The sequence below is a fragment of the Neovison vison genome, chromosome X, assembly GCF_020171115.1.
Source record: "Neovison vison isolate M4711 chromosome X, ASM_NN_V1, whole genome shotgun sequence".
NCBI classification, from domain to species: Eukaryota; Metazoa; Chordata; class Mammalia; order Carnivora; family Mustelidae; genus Neogale; species Neogale vison.
The window spans coordinates 46,979,723-47,000,076 of record NC_058105.1 but is presented as its reverse complement, the minus strand read 5'-3'; the positions used below and the strand labels follow the sequence as shown (position 1 = coordinate 47,000,076).

The window sequence follows — 20,354 nt, the reverse complement described above, 5'->3', positions numbered from 1 at the left end:
GAGAGAGAGAATGAGAGAGAGAGTGTGAGCAGGGGGAAGAACAGAGAGAGAGAGGGAAAAGCAGATTCCACGCCAAGCGTGGAGCTTGACGTGGGGCTCAATTCCAGGACTCTGAGATCAGACCTGAGCCAAAACCAACAGGCAGACACTCAACCAAAGGAGCCACCTAGGTGCTCCTTAACCAATTTCTCTAGTGGGTCCTCTTCACTTGGAATTCTTCAGAGAGAGAGAACTCTGGCCTCTATTGTCCCTACCAAAGGAAGGGAGAGAGTTTAAGTAGAGGAAATAGCTTGAGAAAGGCACAAAGGATGGAAAAACTATCTGGAGAACTCTTGTGCCCTAGTCACATTTGTCTCAGTGACCTGCCTATGCCTGGCTGCTACTAGATGAATGGAAGCAGTGGTTCATCAGGTGGACATTGTTCAGAGAGATCTAGGATAAGTCTTAACCTCCATAACATATTAGGCGTGTGACCTTGGACAAGTCCTTTAACCTTACTATGTCACAGTGCTTTATCTGTAAAGTTGGGGGGGGGATAAGAAAAGCTATTTTAAGTGTGTTGTGAGGATAAAATGAGCAAATAATGTGTGCAAAGCACTTCAAAGAGTGCCTTGCTTATAGTATATGCTCAATAACGTTAATCATTATTATCATTACTAGTATAATCTAATAGCTAGCTGATAATGGCCTAATGTTTTTTGTCTCATAGGTAACATTCCCATTTTCACAGGAGCCATTGGTGCCACAAACAGAGAAATAAGGAGGGGAGGATTTTTCCATCATGATGAGGTCAGTGGGAAAGAGATTTGGGGAAGCCTTTTCTTATACCCCTTAAAACAAACTCTGTGGGCTTATTTTTACAGGGGCAGGTACTGTCCTTTTGTGTCTGCAGCCTGAATGATTTCTCTTGAGGTAGAAAAAGAAAAGGGTTATTCCAAGGGCCCCTTGTGATCTGGATAAGGCCGCTTGCAGTCAAAGTGGGAGCAAGCACCAGGAGCTCACTTTCCTTCTTCCTTCTAGATCCAGACTCTGGTTTTGTTTGGCCTACTGGTGAGCTAGTGCCTGGCTGAGTAGTGAGTCAGGTCCCCATGGATTTGGTGTATGTCTGTTGTAGTCATTCTGCATCTGTGCAAGCCCAAATAATTTCTCAGAGTGTTCCCTCTGGGCTTTCTTCGAGCCAACTCTTCTTTCCAGGGCATACCAAGTCACTTGTAAAGGACTCCTGGGACCCTAGGTCTGGATGGTGTTGAGAAGCCCAGCAAGCTGCCATGGCTGAGACTGTGGCTGGGACTCAGGGCCAGTCCCGGGCTAGGTTGGGTAGCTAAGAAATGCTGCATTGAGGGTGTGTAGATTGAGAAGCCGGATGTCTTTCCAAAAGTTCCTTCAGAAATGAAAGGCCCTTTCTGCACCTGCATGGGGGCCTGGCTGCTACTGCTTTGGCCAAGCATGAGGGACCGCTCACACAGCAATGAAATCCTATGGCGGGGGGGGACGAAGGGGGGCAGTGGGTTCCCATTTTGTTTGCTTGTTTTATAGAGATTCGTTAAACTTGTACTGAAACCAGCAGCTGAAGTTTTTTAAAAATTTCATCTCAAAAGAAAACACACACATAGCTTATACACTAATTATTTCCTACTGAGGATTTTCAATAACAACAATAATAATTCTCAGTCCCTGTAGACACTTTGTAAACACTAGACACAGGTCCTTTGCGCCAGGGTATGAATGTGTGTTCTGATCTACATTCCAGTACCATCAGAGCTTATAGAACTTTTAGATGCAAATCACTGAAGTTAAGCAACACCACCCCACCCCCACCACCAAACCAGTCTCTCTCTCTTTCATGTACCCTGTTCTCAGAAGTGGAAGGAGGAAAGAAGAATGTTTCTCTTATCCTTTGCCCTGGCCTGGAGCTGCTAGAGCTCTACATATGACTATGTTTGTGTAGGAGGATGGGGATCGTGGCTTTTTTAAAAAAAAGTTTATTTATTTATTTGAGAGAGAGAGAGAGGGAGAGAGAGCAAGCTTGTGCGTGAATGAGCACACAAGCAGGGGGGAAGGGGAGAAGCAGGTCCCTCGTGGACAGGGAGCCTAACATAGGGCTCCATCCCAGGACCCCAGGATCATGACCTGAGCCCAACAGACACTTAACAACTGAGCCACCCAGGCACCCCTGGTGATGGTGACTTTTTGACTGCTATTCAATCCATCCATCCATCCAATTTACTCATTTAACAAATACTAAGTAACCTAGTAGGTGCCAGGCACTCTGTAAAGGGCTATAATATCCTCTGTCCCTTTAGTGGATTTTCCAACTTCTTTCAGGGCATTTGGGCCTTATACCCTCTTCTCTTCAACAGGGGTGATTGAGGAGTAAGGGGCTGGTATGGACAGAAGGAGGGAGAATGACTGTGATAGTTGCTGAAAAGAGGCATGGAGGAAATATATTTTCTCCAGTCATTCAAGGTCCCCTTTTTTTCCCTCATTGTGGAGGTGTTTTTCTCTACGTAGCTCTAACAGGGGTGAGCAGAGAACTTTGGGGTGACTGGAGGTCCACCCTGGCCCAAGACTGTACCTTGGGTACCAGTGACAATTCTAGAGCACAGTGTTTCAACCTCCAACACAGAAACCGAATCCTGGACTGGTTACTGAGGGACCCTGCCAGCGGCTGGCTCCAAAGTTGGCTCTGGCTCTGGGCTAGATTTGTGGAAGTTGGGGCCCAGGCTCCTCACTCAGCCGCTTGTATTGATCTCCGGGCCTCTTTTGTCTCCTCCTCCCCAGTGGAAGCCTCTCCCCCTCTCCCTGTCTCCCCCTCTGCCTCTCAGCCTCTTCCGCTTTCCTCCTCTGCTTCTAATGAATTGAAATCTCTGAAGAGAGCCGGGAAGGCTCTGGTAGTTTTACAAAACTGTCCTTGCTCTTTTTGCCTTTGCCCAGTCAAGGGTATCTTTGCCCGAGGTCGGAGCGATGCTGTGAGTCCCAATGTGATTGCATAGCAACACACAGCGGCTCGGAGAGGGGAGGAGGAGGAGAGAGAAAGAGAAGAGGGCAGGAAGGTGGGAGAGACGAAGGGAGAGTGTGCATACAGCAGCTGTCGGCATCCCTGTCTCAGGGACTTCTTTGCTGATTCACAGAGGCAGCCCGGCGCCAGCCTCCCAGCTCCCAGTTGCAGCCTGCTCCTCAGACCTGCCGGAATCAGAAGGTAGGCCACGGAGAAACGGAGAAACGATTCCCCAGCCTCGCCCTTTTTCGGCAGGCTGAGGGGAAATGACTGAGGGAAGGCAAGCACCAGAGATACAGTGTGTGTGTGTGTGTGTGTGTGTGTGTGTGTGTGTGTGTCTCCTTGCCTGCTGCCTGCATGTGCCTTTGGGGGAAAACTTGCATTTAAAAAAATGCCCACAATGAAGTAGCTACTGCTTGGATTGGGAGGGGGTAGGGGGAGAAAAGGTGCCCAGGAACAACAGAAACTCAAGCCAATTTGAGCAACTAATGAATAAGAAGAAGGTCCACAGTTTGCTTCTTAGAGAGGAGAGGGCTATCATTTCTTTCCACATTTGCTGGCTTGTTTGTTCATTTGTGTTTGTTCTCAATGACATGCTTTTTGTCCAAGGGTGGATTTCCTGGTGGGAGGGAAGGGAAGGGGTGTGGAAAGCCCAGGCTGAAAAGGGAGGAGGGAGGAACCCTGGGACCTCAGAGCAGGTTTCCTGAGCAAATGAATGTCTAGTCGGCAGACAGGACACAGGAAAGCCTCCCTGGAGTAAACTGGGCTCTGCCTTGGGAGCTGGGTGTTGAAGGCACATCCTAATCTCTGCCCTTACTTCCTGGTTCTGGTTCAATTCATCTTCTCTGTGGCATTTTCCCCCTTTGCTTCTTCCCTTAGTCCCCCCCCGCCCCCCGCCGCCACGATCAGGAGGTACCTCTCCACTCTTGAGACCATAGCTTGGCGTGCTTGCAGTGGGGCTCACCTCTCCTGAAGTCAAACACCCTGTTCCTTCTGGGCTCCTTACCTTTCCTGGCATCAGGCCCAACACCCCAGCCTGGTAAGTGTGCCTGAGACTGTGTGGGTAGCTAAGGTTTCTCCTGCCTGTGGTAAGCGGACAGGGCCAGGCCTCCTGGGTTTTGGGTTCAAGCAGGTGGCCAGGCTGGACTGGGGTGAAGTAGCCGCTGCCTGTTTACATCAAGAGCATAGTGCATGCTGAATGGAAGAGAACATACTTTTCTCTTACGTTCTTTTTTTGATCATTCAAGAGAACCGAAAGTCTTTAGAAAGCTCTAGGTCTAGTTCACCTGAGTTCCTGACTTTTCCAAAAGGAATCCTTGTTTCTAGATTAAAGGCCCTCAGGTAAATCACCTTTTATTTATTTATTTTTAAAGACTTTATTTATTTATTTGACAGAGAGAGACACACAGAGAGAGGGAACACAAGTAGGGGGAGTGGGAGAGAAAGAAGCAGGCTTCCTGCTGAGCAGGGAGCCCGATGTGGGCCTCGATCCCAGGACCCTGGGATCATGACCTGAGCTGAAGGCAGCCGCTTAAAGGCTGAGCCATCTGGGCGCCCCAGTAAATCACCTTTTAAAAGGCCCTGTGGGAACCACCAACCTCAGGAGATTTTTTTCCCTCCCTCTGGGATTTGGATGGGGAGATGGTTCCAGAGAACTTGGGAGCCTTCTAAGGAAACCCTTCCTGAAAAGGAGGTGCTGTGAGTCAAAGTGATAAGTATTCTGTCCCCCAAAGAAGACAGAGCCCCTCTTTTCCTGGGTGGGTCCACCTCTTCCTTACAGTCTGGCTTCCTACAAACTCTTGCTGGGGGGAAGAAGATACATGGAAAGTTGTTTCCCCAGTCATTCTGCTCTCTTGCCAAGTCTCTCTGGAGCTCTGCGCCAGAGCACCCTTCAGTTCCAAAACCACCCAGAGGAGGAAGTATGGCTCGAAGCAGCAAACTTAGCAAAAGCCCAAGAGCCAGAATTAGAGAGTGTATCTGGGATGCAGCACTTCTAAGTATAGATTCCCCAGAAGTTTCTGAGGTTCTATCTGCCCCAGTGCCAGATAGGAGGGGCTCTCCCTCACGAAGCCCAAGCAGATATCCTTCCAAACTTGCCAGGGACAATCAGGAGAAACCCACTCTATGCGAGCTATACCATGCGACGACATTCCTCCCTTATAAGGGATTCTAAACACACATCCGCAACTGAAATAGCAAGTGAGACAAATCCCTTCTAGGACAGCACTAACCACACTGATGTCTCACAGAACGCTGTTCTGAGAGAATGTTAATAGATTCTGTTTTAAAATAAGGAGTGGTGGTGGTGGTGCTGTGGGGGTGCGTTCTGTGGTCCAATCATTTTTTTTGGAAAACTCTTGAAGACCGAATTCTCCTCCTAAGAGAGTCACAGTGTATATAAGCATAACAAAAAGGCTCTGAGCCCGACTGCCATAAATAAATCCGTTTAATTTTGTTTAACGCAGCAGCTCGCAAACGGATTTGACCAAGGAACGCTCTTCTACATGGAAAGCCCTTCAGAATCTTGCAAACACAGTTTTGGGAATTGCTGCTCAAAAAGACAAAGCCAGACAAACAAAGAAAGAAGCTGGGAGAATTTGTCACGTGGAAAAAACTTAATAAGATAATCTAGTCCAATTCTGCCTTTTTCAATGAGAGAGAAACTAATAGATGCATCAAATTGGTCTCCTAGGCAAAGCTAATGAGTATCTGAGAGTGTGGAACCCTCATCCCCTGATTCTCAGTCTCTGGGGCAGCTTCTACAGCAGGTTCCCTCCTGTGAAATTAGTCCCAGGAAAATGGAACGGGTTGAAGGGATAATCTTGTCATTTGGAGGGCAACATTGGTATCTTACACATTTCTTTTAGTATTTTGTAACATCTGAAAAGTGTGGATTCTCTTCAGCATGGGATTTGTTGCATTCTTTCAACCAATGTGCTGTGAAAATTTTGTCTCTGCCAAAAAGATACAGAGAATAACGTAACAAGAATCAGAATGCCCACCACCCAGCCTAAGAAGAAAACATCACCAGTAGAATTGAAACCCTCTGTCTGTCCTTCTATGGTTAAAACTTCCTCCTCCCCACACCACCTCCCTCTGAAGTAACCACTGTGTCCTGCATTTGGTGCTTATGATTCTCATGCACTTATATATACTTTTGCTACATACATACGTGTCTTTAAACAGCAGATACCATTTCTTTGCATGGTTACATTTGTGTTATATTTGCAGTGTGACCTTTGTGAACCATCCGTGTTGGGACATGTGACTCTAGGTCACTTATTTTTTTCACTACTGTATAACATTCCACTTAATGAATATGCCATAATTTATTCATCCATTCTGCTGTTTATGGACATTTAGGCTGTTTCCAGTTTTTGGCTCACAGCTCAAGCTATCCTTATCATTCTTTTGTAGATATTCTTATGTGACTGTTGCTATTGGGTATATATCTAGAAAGGAATTGTCCCATCACAGTGTATGAAAATATTCACCTTCGAGAGATACTGTCAAATTGCTCTTCAAATTGGTTGACTAACTTATACTCCCACCCGCAGTATTTAAAGGTTTCAGATGTATTGCATTAATTGGGCTTAGAATAAAATGCTCCCCATGGGGATGGATCTCTGATTCTTTTCACTGGAGAATACACTTCATCTTGAAATTCCTTGACAACCATGTGTTCTCAGGAACACATTTCATTCTTTCTGTTTGTAAATGAGGGGTTTGGGGGCGCTTGGGTGCCTCAGCCGGCCAAGCATCTGCCTTCAGCTGAGGTCATGATCCCAGGCGCCTGAGATCGAGCCCCCTCATCAGTGGGATCGAGCCCCGCATCCAGTTCCCCACCCAGCGAGGAGCCTGCTTCTCACTCTGCATCTGCCATTCTCCCCCTGCTTGTGCTCTCTGGCTTTATCTCTTTGTCAAATAAAGAAATAAAATCTTAAAAAAAATAAATGAGGGGGTTGGACTAGATAATCTCTAAGGCTCCTTCCAGTTTGACACTCTGAGTCTCCATGATTTATTCATTAAGTGAGAACATTTGAAGCAGAACCTCAGTTTTTTGCTACATTGCAAGAATTATTTTAGGAACACATAACAAGGTTCGGTACCAGTGAGATGTGTGTCTTCTCTCTTGGTGCCATGCTGTCAGGTAAAAAGGCAATGCTGTGAGAGAGGACGCCATCATTCATTGTTACTTCGGGTTGGAGAGAGGAATCTATAGCACATGGGAAGGGGGTCTTCTTCCCACTGCTGTGTTCTTTACCAAACCTCTCGTGATTTAAAAGTCTTCACTATTTATTTTCCTCCCAAGAATAATAAACACTTGGTATAGAATACATATAAATGTATGTGTATGTATCTATGTATATATATGTTTGTGTGTATATATACATACGCAAGATATATAAAGTCTAAGGGAGAGTCCCCCTCACACAACTCTCCAGAAATACTGTTGCTGAGCAGTTTTTTGTCTCCTTGCAGGTTTTCTTTCTATGCATATGCTCATGTAGATGTTTTTCAAAAGCTTTTTGCATAATTGGTGCTCTCTCAGACATATGTTTCTAAACTTTTCTTTTATCTAAAATATGTATCTTCAATATCTGTTCACATCAGTATATATAGATCTCTCTCTCTCTTTTTAAAAGATTTTATTTATTCATTTGAGAGAGAGAGAGAGCACAAGCAGGAGAGGCAGAGGGAGAGGAAGAAGCAGACTTCCCCCTGAGCAGGGAGCCTGATGTGGGGCTCAATCCCAGGACCCCGGGATCATGACCTGAGCTGAAGGCAGACGCTTAACCTACCAGGTGCCAGATCTACCTCTTTTTAACAGCTACATCATATTTCATTTCATGAGTGGCTGTAGTAATAGGTAAGATGTGAGTACTTACTAGATGTCAGAAAGTATGAATGAACTCCTTGCAACCAGGCTATGAGGTAGGTCTTTTCCTTATCCTTGGTTTACAGATGCAGGGATTGATGCACGGTAAGGTCAGGGGGCTTGTCTAAATCTGTGCTGAAGAGTAGTGGAGGCAGGATGCAAATCTGGGTGTCCTGGCTCAGAGCCCACACCCTTACCTGTCACACTGTGCCACCTCTCTGACAATAGCCCACTTAACCAGTCCCCTGGTAATGACCACTTGAATCGACTGCAGAGTTTTGTGATTGCAAACAATACTGCAGCAGATACCCTCACCCATTTCTGCAAGTATTTCTGTAGGATAGATGCCTAGACTTCTCTAGTTCCTAGGGGGAAAGACTTTATTTGTTCATTTAAAAAAATATCTACTGAGTTCTAAGGCATAGGAGGAGCTCAGAGGTCAGACTAGGAGAGTTGACCAGAATTTTACTTCTCGGATATCCTAGGAAAGTCACTGAAAAGCTGTGTAGGGTTTACCAGCTGGGTGATCCCCCAAATCCCAGACTCACTGCATCCTCTTAATTGCTTGTGTCTTCGCCTGGGTGGGAAAACAGCCTAGTTAAGTGCTTGGGCTCCCACTTGGTGGTCCCTAACCAAAAAAAAAAAAAAAAATTCTGCTTGCTAGAGGTGCATGATTACAGTGCCTCAGGGCCTGGGTTCTAGAAGTTCCAAAGGCAGAATAGTGTTCACAGTGAAGAACTTGTGCTCTGGGACACTTTTGCCTCAGATACAAATCCCAGATCCTCATCCCATAATTCACAATATCACTTTGAACCATTTACTTACTGCCTCTGTTCCTCTGCCCACTGAAGACAATAGCAACCACTTCATGGGGTTGTCGCAAAGATTAAATGAGTTGATTCTATAGACTGATTAGTTAATGATATAAAACATGGAGTACAATGAGTTTTAACTGTTCTTATTTATCTGGCTGTGGAAAAGCCACTACACTAATCTTTACAGAAAACAGTTGAAGATGTCCACGGCATGTTGGTGAGGAGTGGGAAGGGAGGGAGGAAGTGGCTGTTAAGTAGCTAATATAGTGACAGGGTACAAAAGGATGTTCAGTACAAACTACATCTCTTGTAAGTGGCCCAGGGCTTTTGTGGGTGTGGGTAATTATTCTGTTTTTCAACCCAAGCAGTGACTATATGGGAATTTGCTTTATGATATTTCAGTATATTTTACACATCTGCCTTATGCACTCTTTGTAAGTATATTATATTTCTCAGGTTTAAAAAGAGAGAAAATCCATGGGTGCCTGGGTAGCTCAGTCAGTTAAGTGGCTGCCTTCAGCTCAGTTCATGATCTTGGGGTCCTGGGATCAAGCCCCATGTCAGGCTCCCTGTTCGGCGGAAGCCTGCATCTCCCTCTTCCTCTGCCTGCCACTCTGCCTGCTTGTGCTATCTCTCTGTCAAATAATTTTTTAAAAACCTTTAAAAAACATAAAAAGAGAGAAAATCCCGAAAGAATGGAGGGAATTCTCCCATCTCTGTCTGGTAGCCAATTGGCTCCCTTATCCAAAGGCAATCAATATTAACAGATTCTTTTGTATGCTTTTATTTTATCACATGAAAATTTTTTGCATCGATACCACATACTTTTCTTTTGGTTTTACACAAATATGAACTAACTACTTTATTTTTTCTTCTTTTCTTTTACTTAAAATTATGTCCTGAGAGGTTATTCCATATTGTCACATAAAGTGTTATTACTTGTGGGTTTTTTTTTTTAAAGAATTATTTATTTATTTATTTATTGGACAGACAGAGATCACAAGGAGGCAGAGAGGCAGGCAGGGGCAGGGGGAAAAGCAAGCTCCCCGCTGAGCAGAGAGCCTGATGTGGGGCTCGATATGAGGACCCTGAGATCATGACCTGAGCCGAAGGCAGAGGCTTAACCCACTGAGCCACCCAGGCACCCTATTACTTGTGTTTTTAACCGCTGTATAGAGATCCATTGTATGGATATATCAGTATTTATTTAACTAGTCCCCTACTAATGAAAATTTAGGTTGTTTGCAATTTCATTTGCTGCTTCAAGACTTGCTTCAAATGCTAACATTCTGTATACATCACTTCACACAAATGCAGATAAATACGTGTATCCAAAGTGTTTTTCTTCATCCCTTCTGGGATTTGTACCTACAAAGTTGAGGACCTGTACACTGACCTAATTGGAGTTTAAATCCATAAATCAAGTCAGGAAATGTTCACCGAGTGCCTGCTGTGTACTTGGCACCATCTTAAAAAAATATGTGGGATTGAAATAAATATCAGACATAAACCTTGTCCTCCAATAGCCACAATTTTGCTTTCATGTTAGAATCCTGGTATTTCCCAAATGTTTTTAAAACTTTTCTCTCTGCCCAAGAGAAATAACGTTTCCCCTGCTGAGTCTTTCTGGAAGGGCTTGTCTGTGGCTTTGAAAACCAGGAAGAGTGTTCCTAGTAGCAAAAAGCCACAGGTTGGTATCTAGCAGGATCCTTAGGGGAGAGCACAGAAGATTTAGCTCTACCCCCAAAGCATCCTTCACACTACTCCATGTGTACACATCTTCTCTCTCACCTCATCTCAAAAGGATCTCGTCTATAAATACATCCTAAATCCCTCCAATTTAAGGCACATGCTTCCTCATCTGTGACCTCTCATGGCACAGTTTCTGTGTCCCACATAAGGTCTGAATAATTTTTTTCACCTTAAGTTATACTTTTTAAAAAGATGTCTTATTTCCTACACTTGGCCATCTGGGGACTAAGATTCATCTCCAATTCCTCCCAGCCTCTGCAAATTAAAAGGAGGAACAGGAAGAGAATCAGTATATACAGGTGGAGATGTGGGACATCATGGAGGTAAACTGAGAGGCAGAAAGAAGAATCTTTTTGTAGAACAAAGAGCACTGACCAGGAGTCAGGAGACCCAGGCTCACTTGTGTCTCAGCATCTTCATCTCTCAAATAAGACCATAATTCTGGCTGGGCCAACCTGACCAGGTAGCACTGAGGATTGAGAATGACAGCACAGCCAGCTACAAACGGTGCTCTACAAACACAGGGAATGCTAGTATTTTGATGTTTGACAAGTCTTACACATTAATGTTTTACAGGGTTACAAACCAAGGTCTAGAGAGGTGGAATGACTTGATGTCACAGTCAGTGGCAAAGTCTGAAAACAGCAGAGAATAGTCAAGGTAGGACCAGAAAGAGTTTAGGCCTTCTCTTCCTTCACTGGGATCAGAAGATCTGAATTCTCTGTCTGTGTTTGTTTTATTTTTGTTTTGTGAAGCATCAACCAGACATCAGGTTAGTAGAGGAATTAGAAGGAAGGAAGTTAGTTTGTAGAGAGGTGAACCTCAGAAGAGACGAAGAGATAGTTCATGAAAGAAGAAACACAACTGGTCACCAAAAATGTTGGGCAAAGGTTAAGCATCATTAGCAATTAAGGAAATACAGAGAACTTTTCAAGATGCCATCTTCTCTTATAAAAATAGGAAAGATATTTTATTTTTTAAAAGATTTTATTTATTTATTTGACAGAGAGAGATTACAAGTAGGCAGAGAGGCAGGCAGAGAGAGAGGGGGAAGCAGGCTCCCCGCTGAGCAGAAAGCCCGAAGTGGGACTCGATCCTAGGACCCTGAGATCATGACTCGATCCAAAGGCAGCGGCTTAATGCACTGAGCCACCCAAGCGCCCTGGCAAAGATATTTTAAAAATAAGAATACTCACTATTGGCAAGTGTGCTGGGAAACTGGCACTCTCCTACATTTCTGGTGTTAGTATAAAGTGATCTATTTCTTCTAAGGCAATTTAGAAATATGCATCATGAGCCTGAAATTGGTTCATACCCTTTGGTCCGGGAATTCTCCCTTCAAGGAAATTCTCATAAGAAAAGAATCACAGATATGCATAAGGCTGTTCATGGCAGTGTGACTTACATCTACTTGTTAAAATCATGGTATATCCATTCACCTGAATAGTATACAACAATGTTTACAGCTAACACTTACTTAGCAGTGTACTATTGCCAGACACTGTGCCAAGTTATTTAGATACATTATTAATTTTAATAATTCTGTGAAGGCAATATCATTGTCATCTCCCTTTTGCTGATGAGGACACTGAAGCTCAGAGAGGTTAACTCATCCCAGGCCACAGGGTGAGTAGTGTGGGTCTGAATCTATGTCTGTATAATACCAAAGCTAATGACCTCAAGCATAGTGCTCTGTCACCTTTGCAGCCATTAGAAATCATGTTTTAGAGGAATAGTTAGTGACGTTCTAAAATGGCCATGATATAAATGGCCAATGAAAAAAGCACAATGTGATGTGTATCATAGGATGACAACTGGAGATGTATGGATATAGTTTTTTTTCATAGAAAAACTACTGCAAGTCTTCACACTTATTAGTAGTAGCTATTTCTGGGTAGTAGTATTATAGGTTATTTTAATTTTCATCCTTGTGATTTTTTTTTGGATTTTCCAGTTTTCCTATAAAGAACATGCATTACTCGTGTAGTCAGCAAAAATAAACATGTTAACATAAAAAAGTTCTGAAGGCAAACCTTTTGTAGCCTTCATGCTTATAACACATCTAGAGTAATACTTCATTTTTTATCCGTATTACTAATTATTTTATGTTGGTGTCAGATAAAAGGGAAGCCATCTTTTCAACCATTTTTTGGAGAATCTCTTTGGGCATGAGGAGCTATGTAGCTGTGTAATCTCTTGAGACTCATAAACTGTCCTTCACACCATAAACTCTTTCATCTTTATGATCTGTAACAGTCCCCAGTCTCAGACCAAGGACCCCTGAGGAGGGGGGAAGGACTTTCAATGCAAGAAGTCCATAGATCTTTAAATGTATTAATATTTTTTCTCACTCTGTAAGTACTAAAAGTACAGCTACTATTGTAGGTATGAGTGGGTGAAGTTAAATTCTTTTATTTTTTTTAATCTTAAGAGGCCCTTATATCTAAAATGTTGGGAACCACCGAAATAGAGACTAAAAATGGTGGCTTTTTAATCATCAACATCAGGAATCAAAGATGCTCACTCCCTACTCTTTGGATCAGGGTTTGCCTGCCCAACATTTAAAGCTATCACTTTGAGCATTTGCAAACATTGTCTTTGTTACCCATTCTCATCCCACTTGTGCACATTCGCTAAACTGTCAACTGATTTGCACATCTAACTTTTTCACTCATGTCTTGCTTTTCTCAGCTCATCTAAAGCTGAATGTGTCTCAAGCATAGCTTATCATGGAACACTGCCCAAGCATGGTTTATTATGGAACACTGCCCTCACCCCCAACCACACCAAATTTGCTCCTTCTCCTGTCTTCCCTCTCTTGCTGTTGGCAACATTATCAACCCAGGTCCCAAATTAGAAACTTTTCACTCCTCCATCTCCTTCACCCTTCACATTCAATTGATCACTGAGCTCAATGTACTTTACCTCTTTGGTAAGTATCTCATAATCCCTGCTCTCTGCTCCCTCCTCACTGTTGCAGTGCTTGCCAATTAGAAGGTCTTCTCAATGGGTTCTTCCCTAAGGAGAATTACTCTACAAGGCAGGCAGAGGGTTCTTTCTAAAATGCAAATCTGCTCGAGTCACTCCCCTGCTTAAAATCTTCAGTGCCTCCCTATTGCCTACAAGATAAAGCCCAGAACTGTCCACTTATCATTCACGGCATGACCCAATATGGCCATGACCAGCCTCACCTGCTGCTTCCCACACCATACATTTCATTTTGTGCTGTTTGGAATTATTATTATTATTATTACTATTATTATTACTTTGTCTTATCTCTCCTGTCTAATGACAGTCTTGATTTCTCTTTCATGGCTCACCTTAAGTGTATTTCATCTAGGGAGACTTTTCTTGACATGACCAGATAGAACTAACCTCATCTATCCCTTCACTCCATCCCATAAATACTTCTATTATTAATGCGAGTAGCAGTTTATGGCTTGATTTTTCCCATGTCTATTCTTTCTATGTGTGAACTCCTCAGGGGCAGGCACCATGTCTTTTTCATCTCTGTGCCTCCTAAACTCTAGCCAAGTGGAATTTACTGTGCTCTGAACATGCTATGCTTTTTTTGGTGACATCCATTTTTGCATAGGTGAGTTCCTCTGATGGAACACCCTTCTCCCTTTTTCCCCTTCTCTGCATAGGCAAACATCTACTTGTCCTTTGAGACTTGGCTGAAATGTCTTTTCTCTGAAATCTTCCCACATTCTCAGAGTTAGTCGTTCCCCTGTCTGTGCTCCCCAAGCCTTCTGGTCAAATCTCGATTATAGCACTTGTTACATAAGCATTTTATTATAGTTACGGGCTTATATGACTACCTCCCCTCATCCCAATCTCCCCCACCCTCTTCTCGAGGCTGTGAGATCTCAGACAGAAAATCATCTATTGTGCACAAAGCACAATAGATAAACATATACTTCTTTGGTCAATAATTATAGTCTCTTATGGTACATGGCACCTTGGGAAAAACTACTAGGTAGACCAGTAAGCTTTGAATACTGATTATAACTGGTCAAGGCACCATTGGGTATGTGTTGAGTTTGTAGGCCTTTTCTAGGTCTCAACTCTGAGTCTCTCCTTGTTGCTTTTCCAGGTGCTTATGGTCAACGGTTGGTGCACTGCCCATTCTCACCCCCCATGAGCCTTGGTTCTGATGCAACCTATGGTCATGCAGGGATGCCCTTATACCCTCCCACGATGTCATGAATGGCGAGCAGCTGACCAGTTCCATCACAACAGCAGCCTCCGAAGCACCTGCCCCCAGCCTCAGGTAAGAGGATGACAGCAAAACAAAGTCCTGAGGATAAAGGGTGGACATAGGATTTGAGTGTGTTCTTGTGGGTGTCCATGCTTCCTAAGGCTCTAGGGCACTCTCTATACACCCAAAACCCTGGGGAGGGCAAGGGACCTCCTTCTGGCTCATCCCTTGTCACACATTAAGCCTTTTATAGGGGCACAGGGCAAGGAAATGTGTTGGGCTGGGCTGGGCCCCCATGACTGAGGGAGATTAGTTCCATGTTAACCTCCCAAGGGAGGTTCCAGAAGAGTGACCCTTCAGGGTGTGACCTAGGACAAGGAAGGACCTTTCTTTACCTTAGATTCTTTATGGCATACTTTACATTCTGCACCTACAAAATATTCTCTATTCTTTTTTTTTCAGTTTATTTATTTTCAGAAAAACAGTATTCATTATTCTTTCACCACACCCAGTGCTCCATGCAAGCCGTGCCCTCTACAATACCCACCACCTGGTACCCCAACCTCCCACCCCCCCGCCACTTCAAACCCCTCAGACTGTTTTTCAGAGTCCATAGTCTCTCATGGTTCACCTCCCCTTCCAATTTACCCAGATTCCCTACTCCTCTCTAACGCCCCTTGTCCTCCATGCTATTTGTTATGCTCCACAAATAAGTGAAACCATATGATAATTGACTCTCTCTGCTTGACTTATTTCACTCAGCATAATCTCTATTCTTCAGTTGGCTCTTCCTCTCAAGTCTTTAGTTTTACAGCTCCTGGCTCAGCCCCGCTAACAGTCTCTTGACCTTCATACCTGTTTCTCCTTTCCTCTCTTCTGCCTAGGAGTGAAAGGGTGGTGCTGTGTGTTCGCGCCTATGTATGTTGGTGGGTGGGCAGAGGATGTATGAGAGGCAGTAATCCCAAGAAGATAGCCCCCTTTCCTGACAATGAGGAAGGTCCATGGGAAGTTAACTGGACAAGTGGGAAGCATAAACATATTTTGGCTTGTCCTACTGTGCTTTGGGGTTGAGAGGCCATGAGGGTGTGAAAAAGTACTATGTCTCCTAGTATCTCACAGATGGACTGTAATGCTGAGTCACTATTGAGGGTGCAGACAGCAGCAGAGTATACAGGGAGGAAGAAGGGAAGGAGAATGGCCTTAGGGATGGAGAATGTGGATTCTGGGGAGTCCATTTTGCAGAGAACCATGAAGGAAAAATTTGGAAAGACATAACAGTGAGGTCTTCTTGAGCCGTCCCCCCCACATTTAACCAGAGAGAAATTGCCACCTCTAACATATTCTCAAGCCAGTGTCAACTTCGCATCTACCAGTGTACCTACCCCTTCCCCAGAGTGGGACTGACATAGGGTCAAGGGATTGAGAAGCCTGGGCCCTTCCAAAATGCTTGCCCTGCACATCATGCCCCACACTCCAAGATTCACCACCTCGGCAGAGGGACCTGAGGGCTTCATTTTGTAATTGAGAAAGCTGAGACCAATCCCTCTCCTCTACCACTGTCCAGTTTCTTCTCTTCCTTCCCAATGGCTCTGACTTTGTCTTAAAGTTTTAAGAGATTAGGAGAGAGCCCTTTGGGGATTGCAGTGAGAAGCAAACATCTTGGCCACAAAAGCCAGAAGTAGAAGGCCAGTGGTAGGGAACGAAAAATGTCATTTCTTATTTGCCTTTGTGTGCCTGGCTCTACTAGAGGGACTTGTGAATATAAGGGGGAACAAGGAGGGGAGAACAAGGTGATGAGGTATAGTGGGGGGGGGCAAATGGGGAATTGGGAAATGAAGAATTCTGAAGGGAACGGAAGCCTAACATGGGTGAAGCCATGTTCATCATGGGCACTTCTCTCAGAAACAGGAACACTTGGTTGTAGCTGGGTCACGAGGAGCCATTTTGAGCTCTGGGGGCATTCCCCATCTAGGGGACTCTGTGAGACTGGCTTGAGCCCAGTTATCCCAGCATCAGCAGAGCTGTGACCCAGAGCTAGAGCCCCTCCCTACTCTTGGCCTGCCATCCCCTGCCATCCCGGTTCCACCCAGAATGGCTCCACCCTGGACCCTCAGGAAGGGTCAGGCAGCTGCTCCAACTATTCCTGTAGGTGGGCCTCAGCATGGAAACAATGTGGAACTGTGGAAAGCCCAGAAGACTCTGTGGGAGATAAATGAGGATGGGAACAGAACCCTTTTTGGTAAAAGCGAAGTGTTTTCCCTCAGTGCTGAGTGGTGGGGGCCTAGCTCGGGAATGTTAACCTTTCCCCCAGGCAAGTCTGTTGGAGAAAGAGAAGAGGGGCCACTTCCAGAGGGGCCCTGCCCCTGAGGCCAGTGGCCCAGGGCAGCACAAGCAGGGCACAGGGGCCTCCCTCACATTGGATCCCTGCATAGAGCTTCTGGGTTCCATTTTTCCCTCTCCCTCCCCAGCGGAGGTCCAAGGGGATGCCCCAAGACCCATCTATTTCCCCCTAGCCTTAAAGTGCAGTGAGAATCTGGGGAGGTGGAAAATGATTATCCCTCCATTCCCCTCTACCTCCCAAAGGCAGGGCAGAGCACCCCCTTGTTTCCACAGTGGGCTTGGATGAATTTTCTGCTGTCCAAATTCCTGATCCTGACTTCCCATGGCTCTGTCCCCAGGTGTGCCACACCCATTCCTCACTGCCTCTGGGCATACTTCCTTAAAGACAAGCCCATCCTCCTGCTAGGCTTTGGGGGAAGTAGCTAACCAGAGGTTTGTTACCAAAGTGGTCTGATCCTTTCCTCTCTCTGGGGGGTGGGGAGATGGGAGGCAGCGGCTGTAGGCAGTGAGTCCCTTCATGTCTGCTGTGGAAAGGGAATACAGATCAAGAGAAACTCCCCTATGTACGCCCCTCCTCAGCACCATGGAATGTCCAGTCCCACTCCCGCTGTCCTTGCCAGCCTGGGAGGGACCCTCCTGGCCCCGGTGTGGCGGGCCCAGGCGGGAGTGAGCTGGAATTCCCCAGGGACAAAGCTCTGATTCACCGGCTGAGCCCTGACATAGCCGCCCCCTCCAGATTCCTGGGGGGTCAGTAAACAAACAGGGTGATAGCTCCCGCCTCCTGACCTGGCTCAGCTCTGCAGGCCTCCCCTGAGAAAGCCTGCTTAGAGCCTGTCAGACTCTGCCTGCGGCTCACAAGGGACTGATTCTGCAAGCTGAGGGATAATCATGGAACTGCCGAGTCCTGCAACCAAGTCTTCAGGCAGCACAGGTAGGGTCAGCTCATGGGGACACAGGGGGACTAAATTCAGAACTTTGCCCTTGAGCTGCATTGCTCCCTCATTTCCCTTTCAGCATGTGGCTGTGAGCTGGGGTTTTAATGGGTGATTGTTTTCCTAGATTGCCTGGAGAATCTTGTGTGGGAAGGCACTACCATTTGGGGGGAAAGGGAGACTAGAAAATCTCAGCTCTCACCAGAACCATGTTCTTTCTACAGAGGGCAAGCAGGTAGATAGGCTGGCAGGGAGGTGGGTTTCCCTAGGCTGGGATTGAGTGGCACAGACTGAGATTTCCTCCTCCATACTCTCCTTCCCTCTACCCACCTCTGCCCCTGGCTGGGCAGTCCTGGCACTGTGCTAGAGGTAGCTAACTTCTTAAGGGCCATTTGACACAACTTCATTCCCCCAAACTTTTTAAGACCCTTCAGGGCGAGCAAGTGATGGGCTCTGAGCTTGAGGGCTCAAGGGCGAGCCTTCGGCAGGCTCCACAGCTGGTCCCCTTACCTGCTGACTCTGGTCAGGGTCCTTTGGAGATCAGAATAAAAAAATGTGGCTTTAGCTCTTTCTCAACCCATTGTAGATGAACAGTTCTCTTTAGGACCATTTCTAGGCTTCCTGACCAGTGGAAAATGCAGGTGGGGGAAGAGGGAGAGGGGACACCAAAACCTGGATTCATTTGCAGAGTAGGACATCTATTATAAATGGCTCTCTCTGGCTGATCTATTCTGTCTCCCTGAATCTCTGAGGCAGCCCCTCAGCTTTCTTTTCTGGAAGGCTGGCTAAACTGTGGGACACTGAAGCATGAGCCTATGGCTTACCCTGAATGCTGTGGTTGCCAGTGATTGGGCAATTCTGAGCAGCTCTTGTCTAAAGCAAGTACTTCCAGAATCCCATCCAGGCAGTAAGTCATCTTGGCAGAATTTACAGTAATAAGAGTAATAATGATAGTAGTCAGCAGTTCAAAGTGACTAACTTGTGCCAAGAGAGGACCTTGCAATGAGCAGAGCCACGGAGGCTTCCTTTATCTCACCCTGCCTCCTGCTCCCCCAGACACACCCTGGGACAAGCCATTCTCTCCCCTTATTCACATTTGTCCCATCCTTGTCTTGGTGCAGACCAGGGTGTGGCACACTCCGGGGATCACAGAATGTCTGTGTTTCTGTCCAGGTTAGAGCTGCTGCTACCACCCCTGCACCTCCTCAGGATGGTGCTGGGGTTTCCTGCCTAAGCCCAAAGCTCTTCAACGGGTCTGTTGGTGCCGCTGGACCTCTAGAACCACCAGCCATGAATCTGTGTTGGAATGAAATAAAAAAGAAGTCTCACAACCTCCGGTAAGGCCTGGCCCCTAGAAAGAGGAGACTAAGGCAGTTGGCTGGGACAGTGTTGGGCTACTTTTGTTGCTGCTGCAACTTACTGTTCTCCTCTCAGCCTGTGTGTCCCCCTCTCATCAGCCTCATCACCCACTTCTCCCTTTCCTTCTTGGTCTTTGGAAAGGACCCTGGGTCAGAAGTCAGGAGACTTGGATTCGAGTCTCAGTTTTAAGTAGCTATGTTACCTTGGATACATGGTTTGGGTTATGGGGATTTCACTTTTATTTTATTTTTTATTTTTTAAGAAAAATAAGTGAGTGAAGGAACTGTCCTAACTACCTCACAGTGTTGTTGTGAGGATTCTTTCTTTTTTTTTTTTTTTTTAAAGACAGACAGAGATCACCAGTAGGTAGAGAGGCAAGCAGAGAGAGAGGGGGAAAGCAGGCTCCCTGCTAGGCAGAGAGCCCGATGCGTGGCTCAATCCCAGAATCCTGGGATCATGACCTGAGCTGAAGGCAAAGGCTTTAATCCCAGGTACCCCTGTTGTGAGGATTCTTATAAGATACAAAAATGCTTTCTGGACTTAAAAGCACTGATGTATAAATGAATGATATGATTACTCCCTCTTCATCTTGTGTTTGCTGTCCATCTTGGTAGATCTTATCTGCTCTCTTCGCAATCCTTTTATACCTTCTACTCCCATCCATTGGTTATCAGCCCATCTATTCCTCCCCAGACCAGGGCAAATCAGGCAAATCAGTAAGAGCATGAAATCCATTCCTATATTGGTTGTTCCTCTTTTCTTTACCCCTCTACATAACTTACCCCCACACATTTCCTCTCTACTCCCTATTATCAAAACCCAAACTCCTGCCTGTTGTTAGGCTTTGGCTGGAATGAGGCAGCACAGAGAAGCTGAAAGAATGCAGGCTCTGGGGTAAATGAATCTGAGTTCAAATCATAGCTCTACTTACGATTTAACTGTGTGACCTTGGGCAAATTACTTAACCTTCCTAGGCAACGGGAGGTTACTTACTTTGCAAGGCTGCTTCTCTGAGAATTAGTGGAAGCAATCATTTAGGTAAGGGCTTAGCCCAAGTGGTAAGAAGGCAATGAATAGT

At 45.5% G+C, this 20,354-nt stretch overlaps 1 protein-coding gene across 5 annotated transcripts in view; it reads left to right on the top strand.

Moving 5' to 3' along the window:
- The first annotated feature begins 749 nt into the window (after positions 1-749).
- Positions 750-20,354, top strand: part of DRP2 (dystrophin related protein 2) — a 46,522-nt gene continuing 26,917 nt past the window's right edge. Inside the window, exons 1-5 of one of the 5 annotated variants that reach the window (XM_044235197.1) lie at positions 750-789; positions 3,132-3,199; positions 3,878-4,037; positions 14,541-14,717; positions 19,091-19,254. In XM_044235197.1, the coding sequence (XP_044091132.1) occupies positions 14,601-14,717; positions 19,091-19,254 (281 nt within the window). In that variant the 5' untranslated portion in view covers positions 750-789; positions 3,132-3,199; positions 3,878-4,037; positions 14,541-14,600. Of the gene's footprint in view, positions 790-3,015; positions 3,200-3,877; positions 4,038-14,540; positions 14,718-17,879; positions 17,917-19,090; positions 19,255-20,354 lie in introns of those variants that run through there. The other 4 variants (XM_044235195.1, XM_044235196.1, XM_044235198.1 and 1 more) reach the window with 4 other exon arrangements.